This window comes from Pogoniulus pusillus, chromosome 25, assembly GCF_015220805.1.
Source record: "Pogoniulus pusillus isolate bPogPus1 chromosome 25, bPogPus1.pri, whole genome shotgun sequence".
NCBI classification, from domain to species: Eukaryota; Metazoa; Chordata; class Aves; order Piciformes; family Lybiidae; genus Pogoniulus; species Pogoniulus pusillus.
The window spans coordinates 6,754,178-6,772,928 of record NC_087288.1 but is presented as its reverse complement, the minus strand read 5'-3'; the positions used below and the strand labels follow the sequence as shown (position 1 = coordinate 6,772,928).

At 47.4% G+C, this 18,751-nt stretch overlaps 1 protein-coding gene across 40 annotated transcripts in view; it reads right to left on the bottom strand.

Moving 5' to 3' along the window:
• NRXN1 (neurexin 1) overlaps positions 1 to 18,751 on the bottom strand; it is an 841,287-nt gene that overhangs the window by 339,578 nt on the left and 482,958 nt on the right. For 3 of the 40 annotated variants that reach the window (XM_064164299.1, XM_064164300.1, XM_064164305.1), the window contains exon 1: positions 15,564 to 16,149. The exons of 35 other annotated variants lie outside the window; for them this stretch is intronic. In XM_064164299.1, the coding sequence (XP_064020369.1) occupies positions 15,564 to 15,801 (238 nt within the window). In that variant the 5' untranslated portion in view covers positions 15,802 to 16,149. Of the gene's footprint in view, positions 1 to 15,563; positions 16,211 to 18,751 lie in introns of those variants that run through there. 2 more of the 40 variants (XM_064164304.1, XM_064164296.1) reach the window with 2 other exon arrangements.

Sequence of the window (18,751 nt, the reverse complement as noted above, 5' to 3'; positions counted from 1 at the left end):
ACCTATCATCACAAGCCCTTCTAAACAGTCCCTCCCCAGCCTTCCTGTAGGTTCCTTTCAGATATTGAAATGTAGCTCAATCTGCCTTCCACATCAGAGAACAGAAATTGACCTAGCACCTCAAAAAAGCTACTATAACATCTCATTAACATCTCATTAACATTAAGTTTCTATTAGATAAGAGTAATGCTCCCTGATTCCTCATCTCTTCCTGCTACCAGTGAAGAAAATTATGAAGCCACTAAAGAAACAAAAGGACAGTGAATCAAATTTTATGCCTGATAAACCTTGCTCTGAGGGACTAAGCAGACTTCAGCAACACAGAGATTTTGTAGTGGACAAGTTCTATCCAGACCACTTTTATGCATATTGTTAGCGTGCACTCACAGCCTGGTCTTTTAGGGACCATCCTCAGCCTTATCCTCTGGAAAACCTTATTTGCTGGCCCTGCTCTCTACAGAGAACTCTCCTGCCAATGCAATATGAAAGAGGATTTCAGTACATAAGGACCAGCTTATTAATTTTACACAGCTCTCGAGCTATTTTGAAACCTACCCTGGAGAGTACTGTCAGCAGCAGAGAGTGATTATTTCCTCAGCTTCCTTGTCTTTTTCTATTCAACCCATCTGCTTAGCACAATGGGCTCACAACCTGTGACTGAAATGTCTAGATGCCACCATAATACAAACAAATATTAAAAGTTAGAATATCTGCTAAAAAAAGAAACAAATGACACCCAACATGAGCCTGTGGTGTAGGGCTCAAAAGGAAAAACAGTACTCAATGAAATTCAGAAAGTTAATGCTGACCTTCTCCCTATTGACTCTTCACATCTCTTGGCATTACACATGGCAAATCCCACAGACTGACTGCAAACTAGAAAGGCTTGTCCCATCCTTGTGTCCAGAAAGAGTAGGGAAGTGATTGTCTCCTTGTACTCTGCTCTGGTGAGGCCAACCCTCAAGTACTGTGTTCAGTTTTGGCCACTTCAACACAAGAGGGATGTGGTGGAGTGAGTGCAGAGGAGGGCAACAGAGCTTACATGGACTTGATGGGTGGAGCACTGCTAGATATGGAATTGGCTGGATGGTTACACACAAAGTGGCCATCAAGGGCACAAGTCCACCTGGAGACCAGTGACAAGTGGTGTCTCTCAGGGGTCAGTGTTGGTGGGACCAGTGCTGCTTAACATCTATGTCAGTGATATGGACAGAGGAATCGAGTGCACCCTCAGCAGGTTTCTCAAATCTATGCTCTACCTGCTCAACACATTTTACTTTTCTTCTCCCTCTCCCCATTTTTTTGCATCACCTTTTTTCTTTTTTTTTCCCATTTTTTTTATTTTCTTTTCCCCTTTCCCTTCTCCTCTCCCTTTCCCTTTTCTCCTTGTTCTTTTCCTTTCCCATTTTCTTTTCTATTTTTTAATTTTCCCTTCTCCTTTCCTTTTTCTTTTCCTTTATTAACTTTCTTTTCTTTTTCTCTTATTTTTATTTCCCCTCTCCTCTTTTCTCCACAAGTCAGTTCTGTTAATCCCATAGTATGACCTGCACACCAAAGAAAGGAATGGTGGCATTTGCTTAGCAACCACCACCTTGTTTCAATAGTGCTGGGTCTCATCACTACCACAACAGCAGGAACCTGCAATATAGCACTCACTGGAGCTTTGTGGAATCCCTTTCCCCATTTCAGGCTGCTGGGTGACTTATGGTTAGATGTTTGTCACATTTCACAGATTCATAGAGTAGACTGGAATGGACATTAAAGACCATCAAGTTCCAACCTCCCTGCCATGGGCAAGGACACTTCCCACTAGACCAGGTGGATCAAGGCCTCATCCAACCTGCCCTTGAACACCCTCAGGCAGAAGGCATCTACAACCTCCCTGGGCAACCCGTTCCAGTGTCTCACCACCCTCACTGGAAAGAATTTCTTCCTAATCTCCAGTCTAAACCTGCCCTCCTTAAGCTTCAATCCATTCCCTCACATCCTGTCACTACAAGCCCCTGTCAAAAGTCCCTCCCCAGCTTTACTGTAGTCCCCTTCACGTACTGGAAGGCTGCTTTAAGATCTCCCTGGAGATTTCTCTTCTCCAGGCTGAACAGCCCCAACTCCCTCAGACTGTCCCCATAAGGGAGGTTTTCCAGCCCTCTGACCATACTCGAGGCCCTGCTCTGTAACCTCTCCAGCAGCTCCTTATCCCTTTTATGCTGGGGGCACCAGAACTGGACTCAGTACTCCAGGTGGGGTATCATGAGAGCAGAGGGTCAGAATGCCCTCCCTTATCCATTTGGCCATGCTGCTTTTGATGCAGCCCAGGACACAGCTGTCCAAGGTCTCATCCAACCTGGCCTTGAACACCTCCAGTAATGGGGCATCCACAACCTCCCAGGTCAACTTGTTCCAGCATCTCACCACCCTCATTGCCAGCAACTACTGCAGGCTCATGCTGAGTTTTTCATCAGCTGACACCCTCAATTCCTTCTTCTCCAGACTGCTCCAGAGGCACTCTTTGCCTGCCCTTGTGCTTGGGATTGTCCCGCCCCAGGTATAGCACAGATAAAGCTGGATACCCCTGAAGCAAACTGGATGGCTGCTCATTAACAGGCAGAAGCAAAAGCTCAGCAAAACAATCCTTAACCTCTGCTGTGCTTAGCTTTTTGTCTGACACCCAGCTGTGGGAAAAGCAGTACCCAATGAATTGCTTCTGGAGGGATGTCTGAGGCATGGCATACGCTAAAGCAGCATGGAATCTGCTCTAAGCAATGCCAATTGTCAGCAGAGTGTTACACACTCTGGCCGTGCCCCAGATACGTCTCTTCTATCACAGGCAAGTGCACAAGAGACAGAGGGAATTTTCTGATGGCCAATCTGACCATTGTGTGATTTCTTTGAATCACTCACGAGCTGATTTACCCTGCTTCAGCTCCTCTCTGTGAATTGGGAATAACCATGCCTGGCAAACCTGTCATCGAGAGAGGCTGTGGCACTGGAGAGCTACTGGGCACAGGACGACAGTTAATCACAGGGGCTGAAGGGACCTCTGTAGATCACTTAATCCAACCCTGCTGCCAGAGCACGTTCTCCTAGAGTAGGTTGTAAAGGGTGGTGTGCAGCCATGTTTTGAATGACTCCACCACCTCCTTGGGCAGCCTGTTCCAGTGCTCCACCACGTTCAATATAAAGAAGTTCCTCCTCATGTTTAGATGACTTTCCTATGTAGAAGTCATCCTGTTACTGGGCACCACTGAAAAAGAAATGGTCCCATTCTCCTGAAGCCCACCCTTTAAGTATGTATAAGCATTGAAAAAACCCTCCCTCAGTCTTGTCTTCTCCAGACTAATAGGTCCCAAGTCCCTCAGCCTTTCCTCATGAGAGATGTTCCAACCCCCAAATCATCTTCATAGCCCTTTGCTGCACCCTCTCAAGCAGTTCCCTGTCTCCCATGAACAAGGGTGCCCAGAACTGGATGTAGTCTTTGAGATGAGGCTCATAGAGCAAAGTGAAGAGGGAGGAGAACCTCCCTTGACCCGGTGGCCATGCTCCTCTTGATGTAGGCACACCACTGTTTGACGTGACAGAAACAGGAGGGGGAAGGTAGGGATGCTGAACCAATTTACTCTAAGTATCATTTAGCAGTGAGGACTGATCCTTTTCTCCTCCTGATTTTCCATTATTCCTAACTACACCTTGGCAATTAACTGGTCCCCTAAAGAAGACAAGAACACCACCACACTCTACATGCATACAGAACCCAACCCAACCCAAAAACAACAAAACAACAAAGAGGAGAGGAGAATGAGTATCAAATAGCCAGCAGAGATCAAGTTACTGACTTGAAACAAACAGAAAACATTGGCAGAATTATGACATATTTACTTACACCACACTTGCTACGAGCAGCTTAGGATGAGCCCTTCTCACATCTTCACCAGTGACCTTGCATTGCAGCAGTGACATTTGTCCCTCATCCAAATCCCAGCAAAAGCCATATGAGATATACAGGCTGCAAACAAAGCTACCTTGCCAAAGCCTAAGCTCCTTGACAGGCAAATTTTATTCCTCTGAGTACAATGAAGAGATAGGATCTAAGGAACCTCCATCTGAGTCACTTGCAATTTATATCAGCATTAATAAATGCTGTATCTAAAGTAACTACTGCTATAGATACCTAGCATTTAATTATTTACCTTTGTTGACCTCAGGCTCTTTGAAACTAAGTTCCTGCACACTTCCATAGAAACTGCATTTTTGTGTAGGTAATTATGCAGCCTATGAAATCACTGCCACCTACAAACTGAAATTCAAATGTCTGAGATGGATCCTTACAAGCCACTATTCTTAATAGATCAACAGCTCCTCTTACCTGCATCCTTACCTACTTCTCACTGAATCACAGAAACATTCAGGTTGGAAAAGCCCCTTAGGATCATCAAGTCCAAGTAATGACCCTACTCTGCAAAGCTCACCCCTAAACCATATCCCCAAGCACCGCATCTAAACTACCTCTAAACACATCCAGGGTTGGTGACTCCACCCCCACCCCGGGCAGCCCTCTTCAATGCCTGACCACTCTTCCTGTGAAAAAATTCTTCCCAATGTCCAGTGTAAACCTCCCCTAGTGCAGCTTGAGGCTGTTCCTTCTTGATTGTTGTGAATTACCTGTGAGAAGAGACAAGCACCAACCTCTCCACAACCTCCTTTCACGTAGTTGTAGAGAGTGATGAGGTCTAAAACTAAACAGCCCCAGCTCCTCCACATGCCTTTAGCTCCTTTTGCAATGGCTTGCAAAGTAAGATATTCCAAAATCTGGCTTGAGAGTTGTTTGAGTTTGCTGCTGTTATTGCAAAATAACGTCACTGTTCTTTCTTCACTGACTTCATTATGTCTCCATTGCTGGAGTTATTCAAACCTGGGCACTACCTTGCTCAATCTGCTCTAGGTCAACCTGCTCTGGCAGAGGGGTTGGGCTATAGATTCACAGATTGCACTGGGTTGGAAGGGACCTTCATAGTTCATTTTGTCCAGCCCTCCCCACAGTCAGCAGAGACACCTCCAACTAGATCAGGCTGCCCAGAGACACATCAAGTCTGATTAGATGCTCTCCAGAGGTCTCTTCCAGCCTCTACCATTCTGTGATTTTTGTGGCTTCTCCCTCTAAATGTTAAGCAGTAGATTTTACTACACTCATGTCAGACAACAGCTAAAGGCATCAAATTATGCTGAATGATGAGAAGCAAGCTTCATGAGCTACAGTGAAAAGACCTCCACAAAAGTCTGAAATTATCATTACAGAAATTGTTCTGTCCTCCACCCCAGTGAATGACTGGGTTTGTATTAGAAGTCAGCACAGCTGAAATGAGCACTTAGCCTACATACCCTCACACACCTAACAACTTCCAGCCAACAGCTTCTAACCAAACCATGCTGCACTCATCTTAAACACAGGGCTTGAACAATAAAGCCTGCAAGTCTTCCAGTTCACAGAATAGTTCGGGTTGGAAGAGACCTCCAAAGGTCATGCAGTCCAATCCCCCCTGAAGTCAGCAGGAACATCCTCAAGTAGATCAGGTTGCCCAGAGCCCTGTCAGGTCTCATCTTGAATATCTCCAGGAATGTGACCCAATCATTTCCCCAGGCAACCTGTTCCAATGTTCCACCACCCTCATGGTGCAGAATCTGTTCCTAACATCCAATCTAAATCTGCTCTTCTCTAGTTTTAAGCCATTGCCCCTTGCTCTATCACTACAGGCCTCTGTAAACAGTCTTTCTACATCCTTCTCATAGCCCCCTTCAGGTACTGGAAGCCTGCTATTATGTCTCCCTGGAGCCTCCTCTTCTCCAGGCTGAACACCCCCAGCTCCCTCAAACTGTCCTCATAGCAGAGGAGCTCCACCCCCTGACTTTTTTTTGTGGCACTCCTCTGGACCATCAGGTCCATGTCCTACCTATATTGAGGGCTCCAGACCTGGATACAGTCCTCCAGGTGAGATCTCACCAGAGCAGAGTCAAGTGGCAGAATCACCTCACTTATTTTGCTGGCTACAGCAAATAAGGGAATAAGGTTGATAAGGAACATGACAAGGATCATACTCCTGCAACTTGAGCAGAATTTCCAAGCAAACAAAAATTGCCTGGAATAAAACTTCCCAGCAATAAACTAATAGTGGACTTCTCTCCCATTGCCCATACAATGTTTTCTTGACCCTCACTTGATGTAACAGATTGTTTAGGAAAATAGAAACTCTCAGCATTTCCAATTTTTGTTAGAATAATCTGCAGCAGGACTTGTGAGCTGCTCTGAATGCCTGCTCTGAATGCCCCAGGCAGATTTAAAACCCACAGCAAGGCAAATACAAACCAGCCCAAGAAGAGCATGGGTGGAAGGATGGGGTTTGGATGGGAGCCACAGCATGTTCTGATCAACTGGGACATCAGGATTTCAGGACACATCCATTTAGACACAGCCAAAGGGGCTAATCTCACATCTGTTGTTTTGTCACAACTCCTAAACCCTTCTCTGTGGGCAGAGAACATCCAAACCCGAAATAACAGCATGATTCAATTCTTGCTCCTATGTTTTCCATAAATATGGCAATTCACTCTTCTCCTGAAAGCTTCCTCATGACTCTTGTCATGTGAAATAAAGTGAGCACATCCACTAACTGCACCAGAGCGAGTTTAAACATACAGGTGCCTGCATTAGCATTGGCAACATTTCATTCACAGCTTCAAAAGCATTGTTTTGGTGGAAGGGGAACCAGATCAGAAGTGCTGCATGCATAAAAGACCTCAAATCTGATAGAGGCACAGCAGAGCAAGTGCTGCAGTGGGAATTTGTGCCTGACCTCAGTAAGAGCAAACCAGGCCCGGGCCAATAATCAGTGTCAGGTCATTCTTTAGCTCTCAATTCCCATACATCTCATCTCTGCTGGTCAGTGAGAAGCCATGGCCCTTTCTCCTTGTCTCCTCTCCACCTACTTCCCAGTGCTCTAGAGCTGCTGTCATTGAGAAAGTCACCCAACTCCAGTGACTCAGTACTGCAAACACGGACTAAGACTAGATTTGACTTCTCTTCAAGGTAGAGAAAGTTCCTGGTGAGCTGTTTGAAGTTTCTCCGAGTCTAGTCATTGCCTGCTCTTCTTTATTTTACAGTTGCAAATGAGCTGAATTAATGAAGTAAATTAGAGGAGCCCTAACTCGGCTGCAGATCCACAGGCATAAAAGAACATATTTGGAAAGCAGTCAGCTTGCTTTAGAAGCATGTTGGCGTTTCCTTGCAGATACAGCTGCAGAAAAAGGGAGCTAAAGAAAGAGTTAACACTTCTGTCACTTCTGAGTAGGTGTCTGAGCACATCCTCCGCTAAGGCCCCAGAATGATCTGAGCAACTCTTTTCTTGCTGAGCTTTCCATCTCTCCATGCTTGAGCAGCAAGCTCTTCAGGAAACACCTCTCTGCCTATCTAAAAGGGAGACTTGCCATTGTGCTGGTCACAGTTCAAATAGCTGCCACAAAAGCTCAGACTGTGCATGCTTCTCACTCCTTCAGGCGAGCCCTGCCTCAGCTTCAACCCTGCCTTGCCTTCTGAGACAGGGGATCAGGGCCACCATGTATCTGTTGTACATGGAGACTGTGGACACCACAAGTCTATTGTCCATAGACTTTCTTTTAATGAACCAAGCTCCAGAAATGGGAAAGCTTTTTGGCTCTTATCCTACCTGCAGCGCACGAGGCAGTCACACTCTTAATCCAGGCTGTTTTGATGAATTTGCCTGGCTCAGTGCTACAGAAATTCAGAACCAGTTGCTGCACTACACTGTGATGATTCAGTAATCACAGGTCAGAGATGCTGTCTGCTCCTCCCTGCCACCTCATCCCAGCTCTATGGAGCACCATCCCAGTAGCACTAATTCTTCTCTCCTCCGCTTCTCCCACTTTGCTCCATTGATTCATTTTTTTCTGTCAGCTAGGAAGGAAATAATTGTTCTGACCAATTATACCTGTGGTTAAGGAATACAGTCACCAAGTATTCTGTAACAATTTCAAACCTTACAGAAATGTCTTCTATTTTCAGCTTAAGCTTATGGAGCATTTTCTCCTGAAGAGGAAGCATTGGTGATGTCTATGTGTGTGCATGCACATGTTCGCGTGCAGATGTATAGAGAGCTATGAGAAATAGGAGGGAAAGTGACTTCAAGACATCCATAGAGAAGGAACTTGGTGTCCTGGTGGACAGCAAGTAATCCATGAGACAGCCATGTGCCTTTGTGGCCAAGAAGGCCAAAGGCATTCTGGGGTGCATGAAGAAAAGTGTGTCCAGCGGGTCTAGGGAGATATTTCTGCCCCTCTACTCTGCCCTGCTAAGACCACACCTGCAATGCTGTGTCCAGTTTTGGGCTCCCAAATTCAAGAGACCTGCTGAAGAGATGCCAGCAGAGAGCTATGAGGATGATTAAGAGGCTGGAACATCTCTGCTATGAAGAAAGACTGAGAGACCTGGGTATGTTTTGTCTGGAGAAGAGAAGGCTGAGAAGGGACCTTATCAATATCTATAAATATCTGAGGGGTGGATGTCAAGATGAAGGTGCCAGGCTCCTTTTGGTGGTGCCCAGTGCAAGGACAAGGAACAACAGGTACAAGCTGGAACACAGGAGGTTCCACCACAACATGAGGAAACACTTCTTTAGTGTGAGGATGGCAGAGCACTGTCCAGAAAGGTTGTGGAATCTCTTTCTCTGGAGACCTTCAAAATCTGCCTGGATGCCTTCCTGTGTGACCTGCCCTAAGTAATCCTGCTTTAGCAAGGGGATTGGACTCGATCTCTGAAGGTCCCTTCCAACCTCTGCCATTGTTATGAGTCTACATTGCCATTTCGAAAGAAAACGTCTAAAAGATGGTAAGGACAAAGCCTCTCTTCTCTTTGTTACTTTTAACTTTATAGAACAGCACTGTTATTTATAATAAACTTTTTTCTCCACCTAACCAGACGGTTCCATTCTACTTATAATCACAGCTACATTCACAAGTCAACTTATTATCACAGTAAGATCTATCAGCTCTGCCTACACGGTATTTACAAACCAGAAAGGAAGTTGTTAGCTCAGGAAACAAAATGCTACAGATACTGGGGCAGAGCTGAGGACATCAAATTTAATAACAGAGAGACAAATTAACTGATACTGGAAGAAGACAAGAAGGAGGTCAGTAATGTCACCTTGATTACTCAGAAGGGTTAAGGGCCTTTGCAATCTTTGACCAAGGAGAAGACAAAAGCTTAACTTCAGTGAACTCCACCATGTGATCCATGGAAAAGAGAATAATCCTGCATATCTCTGCTTTGCCCTGGTGAGATCCCATCTTGAGTACTCTGTTCAGTTTTGGGCTCTCCAGTTTAAGAGGGAGAGGGATCTGTTGGAGAGAGTCCAGTGGAGGGCTATGAGGATGATTAAGGGACTGGAGAACTGTCTGATGAAGAGAGGCTGAGGGACCTGGGGCTTTTTAGTCTGGAGAGGAGAAGACTGAGAGGGGATTAATAAATGTTTATAAAGGCTGGGTGTTCGGAGGGGGGGACACAGGATTATTCCCTGCGATAGGACAGGAAGCAACTTTGTGTTCCACCTCAACACAAAGGGGAACTTCTTTAATGTAAGGGTCACAGAGCACTGGAACAGGCTCCCCAGAGAGGTTATGGAGTCTCCTTCTCTGGAGATTTTCAAGGACTATCTGGATGTGTTCCTGTGTGACCTGAGCTAGATTGTGCGGTCCTGCTCTGGCAGAGGGGTTGGACTCAATCTCTTTGGGTCCCTTCCAACCCCTAACATCCTGTGATCATCCTGTGGTAACCCATGGTAAGGGCCACCTGGGAGAGAAAATATAAGGACAGTAGAATTGGTTCTGCATAGGAGTTCTACAGCAGAGTTTTGCCCACAGAGTCCTCTCCTGGACTAAAATGAAGAGACAGAAAGAAAATTTCCCTTAAAGCCAAATCAACTTCTTGCTATCAGGGAAAAGAAAAAAAAAAAAAAAGAGAGAAGAAGAATCCATCTTTGAAAATTAGAAACAGCAGGAAGTACGCTCTGTTGAATGCTAAATTAATTCCTTCTGATAACTTATTTCCAACAGTATTTGATTAAAAGACAATAAAACATGCTTTAAATCCAGGGAAAAAACCCAGAGTTACCACGGGCTGAGGCAAAAGTGGGATTGCTGATAAGTGACAAGAGTGTTGTTATTTATTTAGCTCTTGTAAAGGCACCCCAGTCAATCAATAGCTGTGCATGTACTGAGGCAGCAGGGCTTGTATAAAGATGCTTATCAGAAATCCATGAGCAGCGTTCCACTTTTGATTACAGTGCTCCAGACTGCCCGCAAGACTGCTGAAGACTCTGTGCCTCCCTGACAAGCCATATTGACAGAAATAATAATATAGAAACCATGCTTCCTAATATGCATAGCTAACTGCACAGCCAATTAACCACTATGCTGTCTGAAATGGCTTTGTTATTCATTTTATTCCGACTGATGTTAATACTTTGGCAGCCGATGGGGATAATAACTGATGGAGCATATTGGGAATTTTGAAAGGGGATATAAAATTTATATCATTTAAAGATGTGGGGAAAGCTCCTATGCTTTGCAGTTTGAAAACATGAAAATGTCTCAGTTGTGTGTAAGAAGTGCTTGGAGCAGGAGAAGCATTTGAAAATCTGTGAATGAAAGGAGACATAATATAGATAGATAGATAGATAGATAGATAGATAGATAGATAGATAGATAGATAGATAGATGGATGTACAAACAGGTTGAGAAACAAAAATCTGAAGAAAAAAAATCCCCTCACAACATTGAAAGAGATCTCTCCCTTTAAAAAAAAGGGCAATTACATCATGAAGCTGAGACTCTTTCACTTCTACCTCTAATAACACATTGAGTAATAATGCTTGAACATCTGGATACATTTACATGTAATGTTTTAATCAAAATATAACCATTTTCTGCAGCACAAGAAGCATATTCTAGCTGAGATATGTCATTTCATTTACTCTAACCCCTAGAAATATTTGGCAGCTTCCCTGAACAAGGGCAGCCTGATCCAGCCAGCAGTCTGGTATTCCAGTAATGGCCAAGTGGTGATTCTGCTACACAAGTCTCTCTAAATGGACATCATGTGGATGAACGCAGTCTACATAAACTTCAGCAAGAAAGGTGAAGCAGAAAGTGGCCTAGCTCAGAAGTGGGAGATCAGTAAGAGTGTCCCTGCTGCCATGCCACATGCTGGATAGAAAGGACTGGGGGAGGGAGCGTGCTGTGCTGGCACCATGCTGGTGCTTGACTTCAGCTCTCACCTCCAAAATATATTACCTTTTCTTCCTGAAAGCCCTCATTTTCCATGAATACTTCTCCCTGTCCAGGAACACTGCTGTTGGAGCACTTTTTCAGCCCCTCTGCTCAAACTCTTAAATCTCTCTACTGTCCCACCACAAAGGTGGTCCTTAGAACTCCTCCACCCCAACCTACCACTTTCTTACTAACTGCCCCCAGTACCCTATTTCCTCTGATTCACTGTCTCTACTTCTCCTGAACCACTGGCCTGTACATTAAGTCTCATTAAGTCAAATCCCTTCAGGCCCTCTGCTAATCCAAGTCCTTAAATGCACCACCTCTACACTCAGCTACCCCTCAGCCCTTTCTGTCCTGTCTATTCCCTCCCCATCTTTTTGCCTTCTCTCTCCAAGCACATTCACATGACTGACACGCAGATTTCATTACTCACCTCCTGGCTCCTACTCTAGCAGATTAAAAAAAAAAAAACAAAACAGAATCAATTTCTGTTTATCAGAACACAGCCTGAACAAGATCCTGAGAGCACAGAAAAAGAAGTAGCCAGGAGAAAGCAACACGTTGTGTTTGTCGTTTGGTAAGCAGATGAGGAATTGAAGTGCAGTAAAAGGCCCATCCCAGCAGAGCCCAGAGACGTGCTTGCAGGAAGGAAGAGGTGAATGAGGATGGTAACAACCATCCATTTGGCTAGACTTTTAACTTTTTTGCTTGTTCAACCTGCAATTGTCGCTTAGCACATTGTCCATTGTGTTCCTGGATTCTTAAAGCAACTGCCTTTCTTCAGTTAAAGTTGCAATCCCTGTCCTTTTGTGTGGGCTTTTACAAGGGCAGGGACTGTCTATGGCATCTAGAGGCACTGCAGTAAGTTACTCCATCTACTCCATAAAAAGAACCACAGAGATTGCATGGTAGATACAGATATAACAAAAGCAATAGTCGTCTTCTTAAGTGGAGCAAGGAGGTATGAGCACAAAGCATCCAGTAACCCATGTGCTGCAGAGATCACTGGCAAGCATGGAGCAGCCTAGGACTTCCACTTGTGAACATAAGTCTCTCTTCTACCTCCCTGTCCTTCTCCTTATGTTGATAATGCCATGATCCAGAGAGTTATTTTCTTATTCATTACTGCAGTTAAACTTTCACTTCTTTCAGCCATCATTATCCTGCCCAAGCCTAATGAGAGCCAGCAAGCCAAAAATAAATCAATCATCTGGCTGGGCTCAAAAGATGTTTAATTTCTACTTTTAGTATATCAGAAAGCTGTGTGCTACACTACTTTTTAAGAGGGGGAACTAATTGCTTGCTTGGTATTCTCTTTGTGACACACAATGCTGTCCTCTAAAACCACATGAGCTCATACTATGGAAGCAAAATCCCAGCAAAATTACCTGATGAGTGTTAGCAGCAAGATTGTGGTTTGGTTTTTCAACAGAAACAGAAAGAATCTAACCATGCTGGGCTTTTGGCTTTGCTTATACTATTAGCTGGAATTGGGTTGGCTCAAGGGAAACTGAAAGGATAAAAAAAAAATGGAAGCTTCTGCTGAGAGGATGGGGGTGGAAGAGCTAACCCGTGCCAGGGGTGGAGGAGGAAGGTGTGGATGTCATTTATTGAATGTCTGGGCTAAGTGCTTGTTCCTCCTTTTCTTTGACACTTCTGATTCACAATATTAGAGAGCAATGCTTTCATCGGGGAGTCAACTAATTGACCTACCCTAAAAGCATGGCCTTTTTTTTGACTTTTAACAGGTACGATGCCATGACAAGCGATGAGAGAACAAAAAAGAAGCAGATATGAGGTCACCATAAAGACTGCAACACTTCCACACAATGGAAGAGACTAACTGCAAAACCGAGTGGAGCTAACGCTGGAGGAGACAAACCTGGAAATCACATTCTCACACTCACCTAGCTAAACCAGCAGGGCTAGGGCACTGAGAATGGGTGCTTGGACATGGGGGTAAGGAAGAAGCAATGGCCTCTCCTGCTGCCCACCCCCCCAGTTTCACCCCCCCCCCCTTTTGAAGTGATGGGCTCCGTAGGAGCTATGTCCAATGCTGCTCAGCCAGAAAGAGAAATGTCTCCGTCAGGCTTACAAAGGGATATAGGAACATTTCTCTGGAGAGTTAAAAATGACAGGAACAGGTATTTTGAGCTACTGTCAGGTAGTAGAATTTCTGATAAACACAGAAAAGCTAAGAGGCTTAGAGTTATCAAGTAAACATTCTGAAAATGCCTTCTTATGTCATGAAACATCCTTCATTTTGTAAAATCAGCTACTTAACTTCTGGAGAGGCTCCTGGGCCTCCCTGTGAAGTCCTTAAGTGGCAGCTCCACCACTTCATCTCTCATTTTCTTTAACAAGACTTGTTTCTCTTGAGAAAGCTGCTTTTTTAACACCATCACCCTTTGATAAGATCCAAGGCTATGTTTCTTAAAAACTGGCAGAAGGTGTGACTTTAAAATGCATCCTAAGGAACTGTGACTGGGATCTCTACAATTACATCTCTTTTCCCCATTGTTCTGTTAGCCTTCCTTCAAAGTGACAGCAAGCCCCTACAGGACATCACCACATGGGCTGAAACAGACAAAAATAATCAGCCTACACATACATGTGCACACACATACACCTTTAATTTTCCCCTTTAAGCACAGACAGCTCAGAACATGCAGCATCCTCAATCTCGCACTGCCTCACTGCACTACAGAGAGTGGTGGCCTGAATCTCTCAGTCTCTATTTTTGGGGGGGGGGGGGGGTGGGTGGGTGGAGAATTCGACCAGACATCTAACTTGAAAAAAAGCTTAAGAAAAGCCATTTCTGTGCACTTTGCCTTTCCCAGCAGTTGTGTATTAAAGAGTATTTAGCACCCCGTGGCAATTCTCAGGTAAACAATACTATCGTATCCGCTAACGTTGGCATCGTTAATCACCGGAAAAAAATCCAATAAATCCTAACTACTTCGTGCCTGCAACTAGGTCATCTCGCACAGAGATGCAAAGGCTAAGTGCAAGATCTGGGGTTTACTCTGGGAAGCTTGTAAATGACATCGCATGATGGTGCAAATGAAGCAAGGCAAGATGAGAAAATGAAGAAGAATGGAATTGTGTAATCTAATCAAAAGTCAACAAGGCTTTTTTGCTCTATTTTTTTTCTTTTCTTTTTCTCTATTTTTTTCACCTCTCTCCCTCAGAAACAAAAGGAAGCTTTAAATCCCTAAGAAATCCCTGGTGTTTCGCTTTCTTTTAGAGCTCTTGGCACCGCTGAACGTATGCATATCTATTGTGCATGTATTTATGCACAGGTTGGCTTAACTATGCATGCAAAAAGAGAGAGAAAAACTGGAACAGGGCTGTTTAAAGGGCACTGAAGCGGCTTCCTGTCACTTTAGAAACTAAGTAACGGAGCAATGTAATTCTTAAGCAAAACGAATTTGCGCCTGAAAAGAATTTTGCCTCCGTCCCTTTCCTGACCGCTACCGTGGGCATTGCTCGCCCTTCTCAGTGTCTAAACGTTTACTTCTTCCCGTATAATTAGCTGACCTGTGCTTAATTTCATCAGACCTTCCATCAAGGTAATGAATTGGAACGAGTATGATCCTCACCGTCGGTCTAAGCACCGTACAGGCTCCCTCCCTGTCCCTCTCTCAGGTCCGTTTTCTCCCTCCCTGCCCTTCGCTTAGCCCCTCTGAGTCCTGCCCTGCCTCTCGCAGGACCACAGGCGGTTCGCTCCGCGCTGGGCCAGGTTACCCCGGGCTACAGCAGGGACGGGTTCGCGGAGCGAAGACTGGCGCTACCGGGGCGCTCCCACTCCGGAGGCGCCTCTGGGCTGGGCGGGATGAGGGGTGCGGGACAACCTATCCTCCGCCCTGTTCCCAGCACGGGATCACCGCCGTTCCCTAGGAGATGCCCGGCAGATCTCGGGACGCTCCTGAAGCCGTCCGCCGCCCCGCCCGGCTGGAGGCCAGCCGAGAGCACTCCCCGCCCTGCTAGCCCCGCACCGGCGGCGGCTCCTCGGCCCCGAGCCAGGAGCGGCGGGACGGGCCCGCACCACGCCCGACAGACACGGTCCCCGCAGCCCTTCTCCCGCCCTCCCACCGACCGCGGCTGCAGCCCCCAGACCGCAGGGTCCTGGCAGCCCGCGCCTGACCTCTGCGGGGCGACACGGCGCAGCACGGCACAGCACACACCCGACCATGCAAGGGGGACCGAGCGGCAGCCGAACCCACCGTGTCCGCCTCGCAAGGAAGCCGGTGACCTGTAGATCGCGATAGGCACTGAATGATGCTTGCTGCTGCCATGGAAATGGTGAATGTGGTGAGAGCCCAAACTGGAGGCTCCCCACGCCACCCCAAGGAGGCCGCTGAGAGTGAACGGGACTATCCAGAGCAGGGCCAAACGGCCGCCGGTGCTGGTGCTGCTGCTGGCGGGTCCCGGCTCCGGGCTGCCCCTGAGGAACCCCCCCATCCTCCGGTGCACGGCGAGCCGGCCCGCGGGGTCCTCGGGAGGAGCAGCAGCCGCGGCCAAGGAGGCAAACTTTGGACAGAGGCTCGCACACACGGGCACTGGCAGCAGCTCACCGCACCAGGCGAGCCATCTCTTCTTCCCTTTGGGAAAGCGTATGAGGATCCTTTTCTCCAGGTCGTCTTCTACCCAAAACAATCCGAGACATAGTCAGAGGCGGAGAATCCAGGCAGTTCAGAGCCTTCACAAAGAGGTGGAAGAGGGGAAAAAGCCCCGCGCTCAAACAATCGCTAGTTTCAGCTTTCCCGGGGCTGGTGCTCATTAACAATACTCCACAGCTGCAAGGGCTACGAGAGTGCCAAGCATTCCCCCATCCTCAGTATTCCACAGTGTAGCCAATCATGCCACATTTCTGCTAAGAAAGAAAAAAGGGGATGCCACTCCATCAGCCAGCGTTGGGAAAGCAGAGAAAAATCAAACTGCTGCTCTTCCCTCCATTCATCTCCAAACTGGTGAGCCTTCACCAAGCGGTCTCTCTCCCGGCGCTCTCTCTCACACACACACACACCACACACACACACACACACACACTCGCTGCCAGACAATAATCGGGCTGCTCCGGCAGTCTCAGTGGGCTGACTATTGACAGTAATACCTCGAGGATGTTTTCAGGGAGAATAGTGCACCCTTATGAAAGAAGCTGGGAAAAAAAATAAAATATTAAGGAGAAAAAAGAAGAAGAAAGAGGGGGGGAAAAAAAAGCAGCATGCTTGCGAAGCGCAGGGCTATGCAAATCTGCAGTCTCCAAACAGCAAATCGCTGAAGCCTGGATGCAATGCAGAGGACGAGCCTATGTTAAAGAGGGAGGCTGAGTTCAGCTCCCACACACAGCCGCGCTGCCTCTTCCTCTGCCTTTCGGGGAGCCGCACGCTGCCAGAGCAGGGCTGGGGCGGTGCGGTGCGGGGGGGACATACAGACACACACACACACACGGACACACAGACATCCGCCGCTCTGCCCCATCCGCCACCCACCAGCGCCGCGGAGTCAGCAGCAGGGCGGGAGCGATTCTCCTCCTCTGAGAGTTCTAATCTAGCAGCGCCTTAACAGACCAGTTTCATCTTAAAACAAATGATTTGGGGTCTTTTAATTGGCCTAAAACTTGGCCCATCAGATGCGTCCCTGTCTGTCCGAGCATCGCCTTTGATCAGACACCCGCCGCCTAACAAAGAGTTACTGGGTTGGGGTGGGATTTTTATTTTCTCTTTTCTCCAGCACCACTCAACTACCGCACCTCGGTTGCCCACCGCAGCTGCGGTCGCAAACTGGTCTGAAAATAAGAAATTACAAAATCAGGTTAGGGATGAGCCTTTCCTCGCCCACCCCCAGCTGTAGGGCGGCGCCGGCAGCTCCGGCATCACCCCGCGTGTGCGGAGCCGGCCCCGGCTCCTGCCCCGAGAACAGCGGGAAGGGCTCCAGCCGCCGGGGGTGGGAGATGTCACGCCGAGAAGCCGAGGATCTGCACTCACAGGGAGAACGTGTCACCCTCCCGGTGGGCCCGGCAGCAGCCGCGGGAGGGGCAGCCCCTGCAGTACCGCACCTGGGCACGGCAGGGTGCGGGAGCCGCCCGCTCCCGCCTCTCCTCTCCCTCCCCCGTCTCCATCCTGCCGTAGATCTTGTGCCATGCCTCCAGCAGCATGAGATCATGCGGGCTGCCGAAAGGGAGAGGGCGAGCAGTGGGCGTGAGAACCGCGGGTTTTGATACATTTCGCGTTAATTTAAACGAAAAGCACGGCGATGTGCCGAGGCACTTCCCAATTCCCGCGGGTGCCAAGGGAAGTCACAGCCCTTACTCAGCTGCGTAGGCTCAGGAGCGACAAAGGCGTTTCACACGCACGCCCCCGGCGGGGAGAATCGCCTTTCATCGCAGGGTTGCGCCGGGGACCAAAGAACCCCGACCACCTCTAAACACACCGCTCGGAGCAGGTGCCGGGAAGCAGCAGCTCCTGCCCTGCCCCGGCGCCGCTGCATTTCCCCGCCCCTCCCAGGCCGGACTCCCCGCAACGCAGCCTCGCCGCGTACCGAAAGTTTGGCAAAGGTAAATTGTGGCCAAATGGTAGCGCAGCGGTGAGAGACCTCGGCGAAGAAAGTCCCAAAACCCCAGGGGCTCGGCGCCTTAGCCCGCTCTCCGCTGCGTGGCAGCTCGCACACGCACTGGAGGAAGCCCGCAAGAGCCAGCCGGGCTGGAGCTTCTCCTCCTAGTCCCCGCCAGCCCAGCTCTGCATGCCGGCCCCGGCGGGGAGCGAATTCTCCTCTATCATCCCTGGCTTGCCACCGGGAAAAGCAGCTGATAAGCAAGTCAGTGACTTTTTCAACTAGTCTGAAAAAGCCTTGGTGTAAAAGAAGAAAGAAAGCCCAATTTTCCAAACTATCAGCTTGCAACTGCTATGCACTGTCACCTCTTAAAAAATAAAATGCAATTAGTTCTCTTAAGCTTTTGAGTCGAGGAAAGAAGAGGAAAATGAAAGACGCCTTAAAGAAACATTGTCCAGTACAGAGGCACAGAGATGATGATGAGGGGACAAGAAGATCAACCTTGAGAGGCTGAGAGCTGGAGCTGTTTAGCCTGGAGAAGAGCGCACTGGGGCGGGGAGGGGAGGTGGATCTCATTACTGCTGATCAACGTCTAAAGGGCAAGTTTCTTCCAATGTTTTCAGACATTGAAATGTCTGAAAATCAGGTATTTTAGTGTTGAGACATCCTATGTACAGGTCCTTACATTCGTCAGAATTTAACAGTGGCAAGTGGAAACCTCAGCTTGGGTGTCTTCTTCTCTAAGCTGCTGTCTGTGGGATGGATAAACATCATTTTTGGCCTGCTTAATTGTGATTAAGATTTTTTTTTAATCAAGAAAAAGTCCACAAGATTTTCAAACAAAGAGGGATTCCATACC